This window comes from Tachysurus vachellii, chromosome 8, assembly GCF_030014155.1.
Source record: "Tachysurus vachellii isolate PV-2020 chromosome 8, HZAU_Pvac_v1, whole genome shotgun sequence".
In the NCBI taxonomy this organism is placed as follows: Eukaryota; Metazoa; Chordata; class Actinopteri; order Siluriformes; family Bagridae; genus Tachysurus; species Tachysurus vachellii.
In genome coordinates this window covers 591,055-603,182 of record NC_083467.1, presented here as the reverse complement: position 1 = coordinate 603,182, position 12,128 = coordinate 591,055, and the positions used below count along the sequence as shown (strand labels likewise).

The window sequence follows — 12,128 nt, the reverse complement described above, 5'->3', positions numbered from 1 at the left end:
GGTCCTACTTCTTACCTTATCGTAAGCCTTTCTTCGCTTTCTTTCTTTGTTTTTATCCTCCATATCAATTTTAAAACCGCTTTCTGCTCAAACACGTCACACATGCGCACTGAACACTCTCTCTGCCAATATTGACAAGACACGCCCCTTTCTGCTCATTGGCTACACGTTTGTTCTGTTTTTGTTTTGTTTGTCAGCCCGACTCAGTTTTCTGAAGCATTTCTCAAACAACGGAGACCCCACCTTTAATGTTTACCTTTGACTTTAAATAGCATTCACACTAGCAAGCGGCAACGTCTTCGGTGACGGTTTCAGTGTAAAACATGATTTCAACACCAGTGCTGACTGGTAAAAGTGACCTCACCAAGAGTCACGTGAGATGAGATTCTCTTTAACTTGATGTAAGTTATGTATGTAAGTAACAAATAGGTTGTAAAAGTTTAGGTAGTAAAGTAACAAAATCGGTTGGTTGGCTCTAATGATTCCTCTGACCACTTTCATGGCATGAGTGGGACATCTATTTCAATCATATAAATGTTTTCATCTTATTTGTCACATGACTATAGAGACATTAAAGAAGCTTGGAAGGAAGTAGCAGAAAACTTTGGTGACTCTGGTTTGTATTCTAGTACATTTAACTTTCTGCCTATAAAAGCTTAGCATGCATCATGTAAATCAACCAATTTTCACTTTCAATAATGTGTTATTTCATTTGTGTTTAACTAGATAGAAGATTGATATAAAGGCATATATCATGGTGTTCTGGTAGCTAGTACAGTTACTTTATTACTAACAAAGTCTGGAATTTAATGTTAAGCAAATGACTAATCACACGTTTCACATGTCTTTGACTTTGAGTTCAAACAATTTAATGACAAATACGTCACGTACTCTAGCAAATATACTGTCAGGAGAGTGGAAACCGTACCAACAATCAGCCCAGAAAACTTTAAGACCATCTGTCAGGTTCATCAGTGTCATCTGTATGCTGCCAAAACTGGTAGGTACACAACTGTACTGTAGGTGTCTGAATCCTAAAAATTAGGAAAATGTGTAAAAAATATTCTGTTCTTTTTTCAAGTAAAAGAAAGTTTCAAACTGTGTTGGTTTCCTTAATCTTTGCTAACTCTTGTATATGAATATAACCATGTGTCTATTATGCAACAGTGGAAGTCATTACATCACATTACTGTGCTGGATTTAACACTATTACATTAAATGTATTGAAAAGTGCGATTTTCTCTTGGACCAGATGCAGGACATCTCTGTATGATAGTTGGTATAGAAAAGGGTTGGAATTATTGATAATTTCTATTTATTTCTGGGAGTAAGCTGAACTCTAGCTCACAGTTTTTTTTTAGCAAACATTTAGCATTATTTAACATTTAGCATCTTACTTTTATGAGACCAAAATGTCAACCAGAAGGTACAGCAAAATATTTTGGTTTAAATTCAAAAGTTATTTGGGTTTGAGATCAAGGAGACAACAAAACGGAATTTCAGCTTTAATTTCCTGGTAAATCATCTAGAAGTGCTAAAAAACTTAGAACAAAGCACCTTTTGTTTAAACCTTTGTGGCCATCCACAGAACTTACTGTTTTAGCCTTCTTTAGCCTAGCTTAGCCTAACCCTAACTCTAACCCTCTAGGTATGAGGAAGATCGTGACATGGTCCGATTTCCCACACAGTGGACATGATTGTGCCATATTGGCTCTATGGGTGCAGGTGATGTGCTGGTGGAAATTTGGAAAGTCCCCCACCACAATGCATGTATCTTCATGGTGTTGTGTCAGTTGGAGGATGAAAGGCTCATGCAGGTCCCATACGACAGTGTCCTGAATGTCAGCGACTATGAGATGAACTCCCAAGGGTGAGAAAGGGTGACATTTGGTGATCAGAAGTTCCAGGTTGGGTGGGAAGGAGCCTGAAAGAGGTCGACTGCTTGTGGTGTCACAACAACCTTTGTTTACAATCAGACACATTGCACCTTCCCTTGACCTCCCCGACTCCATTATTATGTCCATACAGTGAACCTAGAAGAACTTGGATGACATGGTCTGGTACTGCTGTAGAGGTGGTTGCAGTCTAGAATGTCCCTTAACCCTGGCCCTAAGGTCACTGAGGTTGTATTCTAGAGACTGGACATTGACTACTAAGATGCCAGGCAGGAGAGTCGTCTTGTTTTCCTTTTGGACACTGCTTTTGGTTAGAATGAGTGGCCGAGCAGAAACCGCATTAGATGAGTAACCAGAGTAAATGTAGAAGGTTAAACACAAGATATTAACTTGATTAACCCTGCATGTCCTCTGCCTTAACCCTTTTCCTGCCTTGCAAATGAAACTACTCCAATACTCTATAAAAAGCCACATTGTTTTTGGAGCAGGACCTGGACATCCTCCAGTAGTTGTAAGCTACAACAAGGCACATTGGAGTAGGGTCATCTATATCATTGCAGCTGAAAGCCACTGAGCAGCTGTAAGAATGGCTCAGAGAACAGTGTACACGTGTTTAAGAAAGACTTGGGAGCACTCTGAAAATCGCTATGGCTTTACCAGGGTTATTGAAAAGTCCCTGTTTGACAGAATCTGTCAGAGGTTTAGATCATTTTCTTCAAGCCATGAGTACAATACCCTCTTCCTTGCTTCCAGTTGGTGGCGGTAACGCGCCCAGCAGCTGCTTCTACAATCGCCAGAAAACGCAGAAGAACAAAAAGAGGCTGCTGGTTTTTATCCTGAGCAGCTGAGCTACTTGACAAAGCTATTATTAACGCATTAAATAAGAGTTTAAGTAAGATTGGCTCCATACAGAAATAAAGAAATACTCGTCGTTATGTCTGTGTTTGAAGCTTTAAAACTCCGATTTGCTTAAAAACCCTGACAGGTAAGATAAAACAGAAGACGTGTGGCTGTGTTCCAAATCGACCTGCCTTCACTTATTAAGTGCCCTAGATAGGGAACAAAATAACGCCATGTACACTCTACATAGTGCACTATTTATACAAGGGGAAGAGATTTGGGATTCTTCAGGTAGTTTTAATAATAAATGGTGTATATTGTAACAGTAGTGTTAATAATAATTGTGTTTATTGTAACAGTAGTGTTAATAATAATTGTTTATTGTAACAGTAGTGTTAATAATAATAATTGGTGTTTATTGTAACAGTAGCGTTAATAATAATTGGTGTTTATTATAGCAGCAGTGTTAATGAGTGTTGATCTCTTTTCAGACCTGTTAGAATGAGTTCAGACAGAAATTTCTCCTCCTCTCAGGATCCTGATGCTTCCTCACAGGTAAAACATAAAGACTCTCAGGGTTTGTGACCGAAAACAATAACATGATTTAAATGTTAGGTGTTTGTACTTTAGGTGTTTGTACTTTACTACACTGCTGAATAAGTTTTACTGTTTATTTAATATGTGAAAACAAAGACTTCAGATGGAGGGACATCGGGATGGACAGATGTCCGTGTGAAGAAAGAGGAGACACTGGACCTGAACATCTACAACCATGGAGACGATCACAGAAACAGACCTGAATTGTGCATGAAAGAGGAAGAAGCTGACAATGAAGATTATCTCTGTAAGACATCCAGCCTTTCTGTGTGTGTATGGTGTGTATGGTGTGTGTGCGTGTGTGTGTGTGTTTGTTTGTTTGTTTGTGTGTGTGTTTGTTTGTGTGTGTGTGTGTGTGTGTATGGTGTGTGTGTTTGTTTTGTGTGTGTGTGTTTGTGTTGTGTGTGTGTGTTTGTGTGTGTGTGTGTGTGTGTGTGTGTGTGTGTGTGTGTGTGTGTGTGTGTGTTGGTGAGGAGTACACAAGTGTAGTTCTGATGATTAAAAGCACAGAGCTGAAGGAGGCTGAAGTTTCTTTCTCCCTTAATTATATTCTTACTCACTTAAAACACTATAAACTAAATTTACTGGAGATTATTTATTAATTTGGGAATCAAATCCTTCCAGATTGTGAATTTTGCAAATCTCACTTCTTCAACAAGTGTGAGGTTCACGGTCCAGCGCTCTTCATCCCTGATACTCCTGTTCCCTTGGGGGTCACTGACCGAGCCAGACAAACTCTTCCTCCTGGACTAGAGATTCGGAATTCCGATATTCCTGACGCAGGTCTGGGAGTGTTTAATAATGGGGAGATTGTTCCAGTTGGTGCACACTTCGGACCCTACCAGGGAGAGCTGGTGGACAGAGAGGACGCCATGAACAGCAGATACTCCTGGGTGGTGAGTTATTCCTTATAAAGTTGTGTCCTTTAGGCTCCTGGTGGACCAGCGATAGGATCTCATGTTCTCATTGCTGTGGTCCAGGTTCTATTCCCCAGAGGGATTGACTTTCAATGCCGGTCCCAAATAGGAGGGTTGTGTCAGGAAGGGCATCCAGCGTAAAACCTGAGCCAAATCAGATACGCAGACTTAATGATCCACTCTGGCAACCCGAACAGGGAGCAGCCAAAAGAACAACATTAAAAGACGTGTCCTGTTACTTTTAGTGTATTTAATTCTCACTTACTCAACAGATAATAAATGAACCTGTAGATAGTAAAAATTTAATGTTTGTACAGAAAATTCTCACGTTGAATCCCTCATAACTGTGATAATGGCCAGAGGACTGTTGTCCATTTTAAGATCATAAAGACCAGAGCATCTCATGCAGCACCCCGTCCTTCAAAAAGAAAAATAAACAAACAATAAATATTTTTTTTGGAGAGATTTTTGGCTCAACGTCAGATTATTTTTGGTTAAATGTTCCCAAAGGGACACTGTGTGTCACCCAGTGTCATGCTTCCATTCAGTGACAGTCATGTCAGGTGTAATGAACAGAAACAAGGTGTTTTTCTACTGCATCATGGACTGAGACCCTCTTTTGTCGTCTGTAGATTGGACTGTTCTATAAATTAGCTCCAGTGCATCATCCTAATCTCCTAACGCAGTATAATCCTGCTCTAAGATGAATGCAGTCAGTCTTTAAATCAAGCACCAATCACAGGTCAGCTGGTGGCTGATGTCTTTCTTACTTCAGACATAAAGATTTTGGCAGCACCGTTTAAAAAGAACAAGATGCCCTCTGAGGTTATAATGAGGCAGAAGTGCTTAGAAATGATCACAGAATAATTGACGTAATTACCTGAGAATGTTTTGTCGTTGTTGCAGATTTACAGGAAGGGGCAGCGTGAGGAATACATCGATGCCAAGAGAGAAGTGTGTGCTAACTGGATGAGGTGAGGAAAGTATTTGTTATTTGTTCTGTAGAAATTTATCATAATCGTACCTCTGAATTCTGCTCTTTCTCTCCATTTGTAACTTTTTTAAAACTTCCAATCTGTCTGATTCTCTCAGGTATGTAAATTGCGCTCATAATGAGGAAGCGCAGAATCTTGTGGCGTTTAAATATCGAGGGGGGATTCTGTACCGCTCTTGTCGACCCATCGACTCAGAACAGGAACTCTTGGTGTGGTACGATGAGAATCGTGCTCAAAACCTCAGCCGTACGTGTGACTACCGCAGGAACAAAGAGCGCTCTGAAAACGGTAAAGTCTAGTATAGTCATTTTATTTTTCAGATTTACCACCACATTTGGACTCAGCTGGGAATTTCTAGCTAGAGTTGCTGCATTTCTAACTCGGTAGCTTCTCTGAAATAACTTCGGCTGTCGTTTGCCATCTTTTAATGTCTCACTTTGGCTCATGCCTGGAGTTATTGGACTGGAGCATTTGTCTCTTTTCCTTACTCCCCCATGAGAAGTGAACATATCTTGTGCTGCCCAGTTAGGTGCACTGGTACAAATGGAGTGGTGTTCGCCTCTCTTCCCTCACACACTAGATTTAATAAACTTAAAGATATAAAATAGTCTTTATCGTCATTACACAAGAAGATCAATGACATTGCAGAGTCGTCTTCAGAATATAGAACATGTAAAAGTGTTTAAAATGCAAGAAAACCAAAACAACAAACTATAATAATAATAATAATAATAATAATAATACTAACAATTTAATGTCAAACCAGTTCTTAAGCTAGGTACAGTTGCTATAGCATTATACAGTATAAAATAATAATAATAAAAAAGCATGTGTGTCATTGTGCAGTATCAGTAACTCTTAATGTCCTGAGTTCTGTGGTTTTCAAATGTATTTATGCTTGCATTAAACCTGTGTTTACAACATTTACAACTCTATTATACCTTTGCACTGTTTTGTACAACACACTGATGTTGAGGCACAACACACTGATGTTGAGGCACAACACACTGATGTTGAGGCACAACACACTGATGTTGAGGCACAACACACTGATGTTGAGGCACAACGGTCTGGTGTATCATCCACGGTCTGGTGTAGCAGCCACAGTCTGGCGCTGATGTGTGATGGCCCTAATTCGCCTTTCCTTAGTGTTGTCCTGGCTCTGCTGTATGTAGCTGCTTTGCATGTATGTAGTTTGCATCCCCTTGCCAACAAAGATATCCCAGATCTTCCAGTGTGTTCCTGCCTGAGCTTTCTATGCCAATATTATATAATTAAGTGTGGTTATGAAGTATATTCTATTCACTGCACTACACTTGCACTTAATTGGTCCTAAATAAATAAATGAATGAAATAATAATAATAATTATAACAATTAGTCCTCATAGAATTGCAGTCCTTCTTTACTTTGTGGTTGTTCCTTAACATGGTTTTATATTTTTGTTGCATTTCTAATCTATTTTTCTCTTTCACTGCTCCTGAAGAAAACAACAGCCTGATGCAAGTCTTTTCCTGCTCCTTGTGTTCACGTTCTTATACGTCTCAAACTGCCCTGAACAAACACGTCCAGAGCTGCCAGGAGTGTGTGAGATCGCAGACATCAGGAGAGATTAAATACGAGATTCACGTGTCTACAAGCAGCACCAGCGATGAGCACATTTCATCTGATGCTCTGAGGTCTATCACCTCTGGGAAAGAAATGCAGAGTGAAATTTACCACTGCTCAGAGTGTGGAAGGAGATTTACGAGTCAAAGTGCTCTCAGAGTTCATCAGTGCTGTCACGCAGGAGAGAAGCCGTACCGCTGCTTACAGTGCGGGAAGGGTTTTAATCAAAAATGTACTCTCCGAAAACACCATCGCATTCACACAGGAGAGAAACCGCATCGCTGCTCACAATGTGGGAAAGGTTTTATTCAAAAGAGTGATCTCCAGCAACACCAGCGAACTCATACAGGAGAGAAGCCGTATCACTGCACACAGTGCGGGAAGAGCTTTAATCATCATAGTCATCTTCATCTTCACCATCGCATTCACACTGGAGAGAAACCGTATCAGTGCCCAGAGTGTGGAAAGCGTTTCACCCAAAAGAGTAATCTCCAAGTCCATCAGCGCATTCACACGGGGGAGAAACCGTACCACTGCTCACAGTGTGGGAAGAGTTTTACTCTACAAAGTAATCTTCAACTCCATCAGCGCATTCACACCGGAGAGAAGCCACATCACTGCTCACAGTGTGGGAGGAGCTTCACTCATCAGAGTACTTTTCAACGACACCAGCGCATTCACACGGGAGAGAAGCCGTATTACTGTACAGAGTGTGAAAAGTGTTTTAATCATCAGAGTCATCTTCAGCGACATCAGCGAATTCACACAGGAGAGAAACCGTATCACTGCTCGCAGTGTGGGAAGAACTTCTCTCAGCAGAGTAGCCTTCATGTCCACCAGCGTGTTCACACGGGAGAAAAGCCGTATCAGTGCTCACGGTGCGGCAAAAGTTTCGCTTATTCGCTTACGTTCAAAACCCACAAGTGCACTAACACAGAACCATCACCTTATTTGAACTATTTGTCAAATTAAATATGATTAAATGATATGGTACATTCGTGGTGAAGGTGTTGGGCTACCAATCAGAAGGTTGTGAGTTTGATCCCACTGTTGGGCCCCTAAGCAAGTTCCTTAACCCTCAATTGCTCAGTTATATAAAAATGAGATAATGTAAGGGTCTAACCCTAACCCTAACCCTGACCCTAACCCTAACCCTAACCCTGACCCTAACCCTAACCCTGACCCTGACCCTGACCCTAACCCTAACCCTGACCCTAACCCGCTCTGGATAAGGGCGTCTGCCAAATGCTGTAAATGTAAATGTTGAAAAATTGTTTATTTAGACATTCGGGTAAAAGGCAACCTGTAAACTGAAAATTTATGTAAACAGCAGAAAAGTGCCACTATTTTGGTCCAAATAAACTATATAAATGTAAACTGGTAGGTGTTTGTGAGTTTGTGTCTGAATCTCAAACATTACTAAGTTCCCTCCTGAGGGAACAGTGCCACGGCTTGAAGCTATGAGAATGCCCCAGAGGCAATTTTCATTGGCTGAAGGGGGGACAACGACATAGCAGTACACGTCAGAAAGGAGCGTCTATATGGCATCCCCAGATTTTTTGTCTTCAGCAATCCGTCAAGTCCTCGCTGATGTAGATTCCTAGGAATTTGACGGTTTTCACTGTTTGACGGTAACAGGCAGGTGAAGTTTGTAGATGCCCTGCCACATGTGCCAGGTGTCTCCGCTGTCCAGGAAGTGAGTGTGGATTCTATGGTCATGTGTGAGATTTGTCTCTTGTGGCTCAAGACAGTTTGACCCTTGCTGTTTTTGAAGCCATCCTTAATCTATCTATTTAATCAGGTGTTAAACTCCACCCCTGGTAGGTATTTGGGGTTTATGGGTCCATCCAACAAAACTGCACCTAACAGCAATAATGTTCCAGAAGCTACTCCCTCCATACTGACACCACAAAAGCCCTCCTGAGAGCCTGAGCTTCAAGCTCCCATAGTTCATCAACTGAAACCCATGACAAAGAACATTATATTTTTGACCAGGAAACGGTCCAACATTTAGACCAGAAAGACCATTATGTCGGGGAAGTAAGTGTTAAGTGTTAAACTCCACCACTGCCAGGTATTTATGGGTCCTCAGGGTCCTCACATCCGTCTTTGTTATGCTTCTGTGAAATAAAGATTTATTCTGTAAGTCAGATCATAATCTAGAAGCTTAAATGTTTGCTTCTAAATATTCCTGTGTGAATGAGGTGCTGTATTTCTGTTTCTGACCCGTAACTGACACCGTGTGCTTTATCAGTCATGAGAAGGAAAACAACTTACTTTTAGTAACTCATAACACTGTTTACAATTTTTCTTCATCTCTTTGTACTGCAGCTTTTGGAACTTTTCTTCCACCATCTTTTGTTCTTTCTCCTAAAACAGAATGAAGCAAAAAGAGGTTAAAACTCAAGTGTTTGCTTTTTCCTTCAGCAGTGAGACACGTCCATCCAAAAAAGAAACCTGACGTTTTTTTTTTTATTATTTCTCACTTACCGCCATTAACACATCACGTTTTCTGTGTGTATCTTGGAGCTCTTCCTCCAGCTTCTGTACAAAGGCTTGCAGTTTGGTCACCTGGGATATCTGGACAGACATCTCCTGGAAGATAAACAATCAAATCTGTTTGTCACCCGACTGTACTGACTACACTACTGGTACTGACTACACTACTGGTACTGACTACACTACTGGTACTGACAACACTACTGATAACTGAGACTACCAAAGTGGCAGAGGCATAAAAACTGACCTTCAGCTGATTATACTGATTTATCAGGATAACGTGAGCGTCCTGATCATGATCAATCTCCTGAAACAAAAAAAGGTTAAAAAAAAAAACAATACTAACACAAAGTGAATTTTGGTCCAGTAGACAATAAGGATTTGACACCACACTGATTTCTTTTATTTTTTTTTTTATCTTGTTTAAAAATTGTTATAGCAGTCCTACAGCATTCCTGGTTCAATGAGAGGTGAAATTTTACCTGAATTAACTTTTCACAGTTCTGTAACATCTCCTTGCACTCTGAATTTAGGATGTTAAAATTCTCCAGTGCTTTCTGATAATCCTAAAACACAGTAACAGAGGAAATGACAAGGTGCAGACTTGTTCACTTTTACAGTGGGGCACTTCTGAACATGGGTATTAAAGGTGGGGTCTCTGATGTTTGAGAAACGCTTCAGAAAACTGAGTCGGGAAGACAAATGAAACAAAAACAAAACTAATGTGTAGCCAATGAGCAGAAAGGGCCGTGTCTTGTCAATATGGGCGGAGAGAGTGTTCAGTGCGCATGTGTGACATTAGCAGAAAGCGGTTTTAACATTGACATGGAGGATAAAAACAAAGAAAGAAAGTGAAGAAAGACTTACGATAAGGTAAGAAGTAGGACGTGTTAATATAGGATCAGCTTTCCAGCGCTGGAGAGAACTGAAGGAGCAGGAAGTTGGTCACATATTCACAGATTGGAGTTTCCTGAGTCAATAACTCCTGAGCTAAACGCTGTTACTACACAAATAACACCTCTTTTCTATCGTAGTAATGTAGAGACGCAGCTACAACCGTGTTTTGTGTAGTAACAGTGTTTAGCTCAGGAGTTATTGACTCGGGAAACTCCAATCTGTGAATATGTGACCAACTTTACTTAAGACGCCGAGGCGCTTTTTTCCTTCTCGATAGGTGAGTAACGTTGGTTTTGTTTTGTTACACAGAACTAATATATGTCTTTGTCCTTTACATGATTATGCTTGTGTGTCATTTTTGCTTGTTTGTTTATCTACAATCGTATTGTTCTTCACTTCAGCTATGATAAAGACACATTTCTTTCCATTAGTTGCCTGGGTTACGTATGTTTGTGTGGGCGGAGCTATCGATACAGGGGTGGGACCCATTTGGGTTAGGGGCGTGTTTGTTTTGGTGATTTCAAATGTCAACATTGGCTTTCAAACAACGGAGACCACACCTTTAACTAGGTGCAGTTTAAGGGTGCAACAAATTTAAACTTCTGACATTTGCATTTTTATTCTCTCCTCCAAAAACAGTCAAATCCATGACCAATGATAGTATACAAAATAAGTTCTGAATACCAACAGCCAAAAAAAAAAAAAAAGAGAACCTGATTTAACTTTTTAATGTTTTTATACTGTGATTCAATTCTATTTAATACATCTTAAAAGTAATTGTTAAGTTGTTTATTTATCCTGTAGAGTAACTTCATGCATCATTAGTACTGCTTGATGCAAGAGCTTCCTACTTACCTCTGTTAACTTTTTAGTCCTGAGCCGGGTCCTAACAATCTTTACTTTCAGCTCGTCCACACAATCTTGTAGAACATCCGATTCAGATAACAGCTCGTAGTTCTTTGTCCTAGTCTCCTCATGGGACACCAACGCCTGCTCATAGTTCTTCTCAGCTTCAGCCAGAGCAACCTGCATGTTCTGCAGCAAGCGTGTTGGTTTAATTTACTTTCCATACACATTCAGACATTCAGACAGAGGATTCATCTCCTCAGTCATCATAACAGTTCATCAGAATCAAGTGCTTTAAGGATGAGAGACAAAATGTGAGAATGGACACGCACCAATAATTGAACCGTTAGTGACTCCTCAGCTGCTAAAAATTCCTTCATCTCCTGGTACTCTAACTTCAGCATACTGTGATACTCCATCTCCCGCTTACGCTCCTAAAACACAGCCATGTAGAAGAGGTTTAAACTTCAGTACTTACTTTTCACGTCTTCACTTTTAATTCCGTTCAGTAAAAACAGAAAGTCAGCATCTCAAACTAGAAATCAAATTTTATTTAATTTTATGTGCATAGAAAACCTTCATATCGTCGCTGTCCCCGCGTGGGTCTGTTATTTTTACAAGTTATTAACTAAAGTCTTGAAAATAGCTTGAGCGCAAATCTCATAACTCCATTGGACACTTCAACTGTCCACCTCTTCCTCACTCCGTGTGAGAGCTTCACGGCATATTTCTCCTCAAGAAGAGTCGCAACGAATCAACACGTCTTCTGAGGTAAATGTCTTCAAAACACTGGGCTCAAAGAAAAAAAAATCTTGACCCCTGCTAGTTCTGGTGCTCGTCTGAGGACATGAATTTAGCGCAAGACAATCCACTGCAACACGGACTAAACCCTGTGCACTGCAGATAAGGTACGGCGTTTTTTTTTATTTCCTGAAAAATAACGGTTTTGGAGATACGAGGATTCCGTCTGACAGCAACGATATGAGCATTTACTCTTTTTTTAAATTTTGTCTCTACCAAAAACACATCTAAAGCT

The 12,128-nt window shown here is 40.3% G+C and overlaps 1 protein-coding gene across 1 annotated transcript in view; it reads left to right on the top strand.

Annotated features, from left to right (window-relative positions):
- The window catches only part of LOC132849780 (zinc finger protein 585A-like), a 36,190-nt gene extending 27,963 nt beyond the window's left edge, over positions 1 to 8,227 (top strand). The window contains exon 9 of the mRNA XM_060875640.1: positions 6,922 to 8,227. Within this exon, the coding sequence (XP_060731623.1) occupies positions 6,922 to 7,822 (901 nt within the window). The 3' untranslated portion in view covers positions 7,823 to 8,227. The remainder of the gene's footprint in view (positions 1 to 6,921) is intronic.
- Positions 8,228 to 12,128: the final 3,901 nt, after the last annotated feature.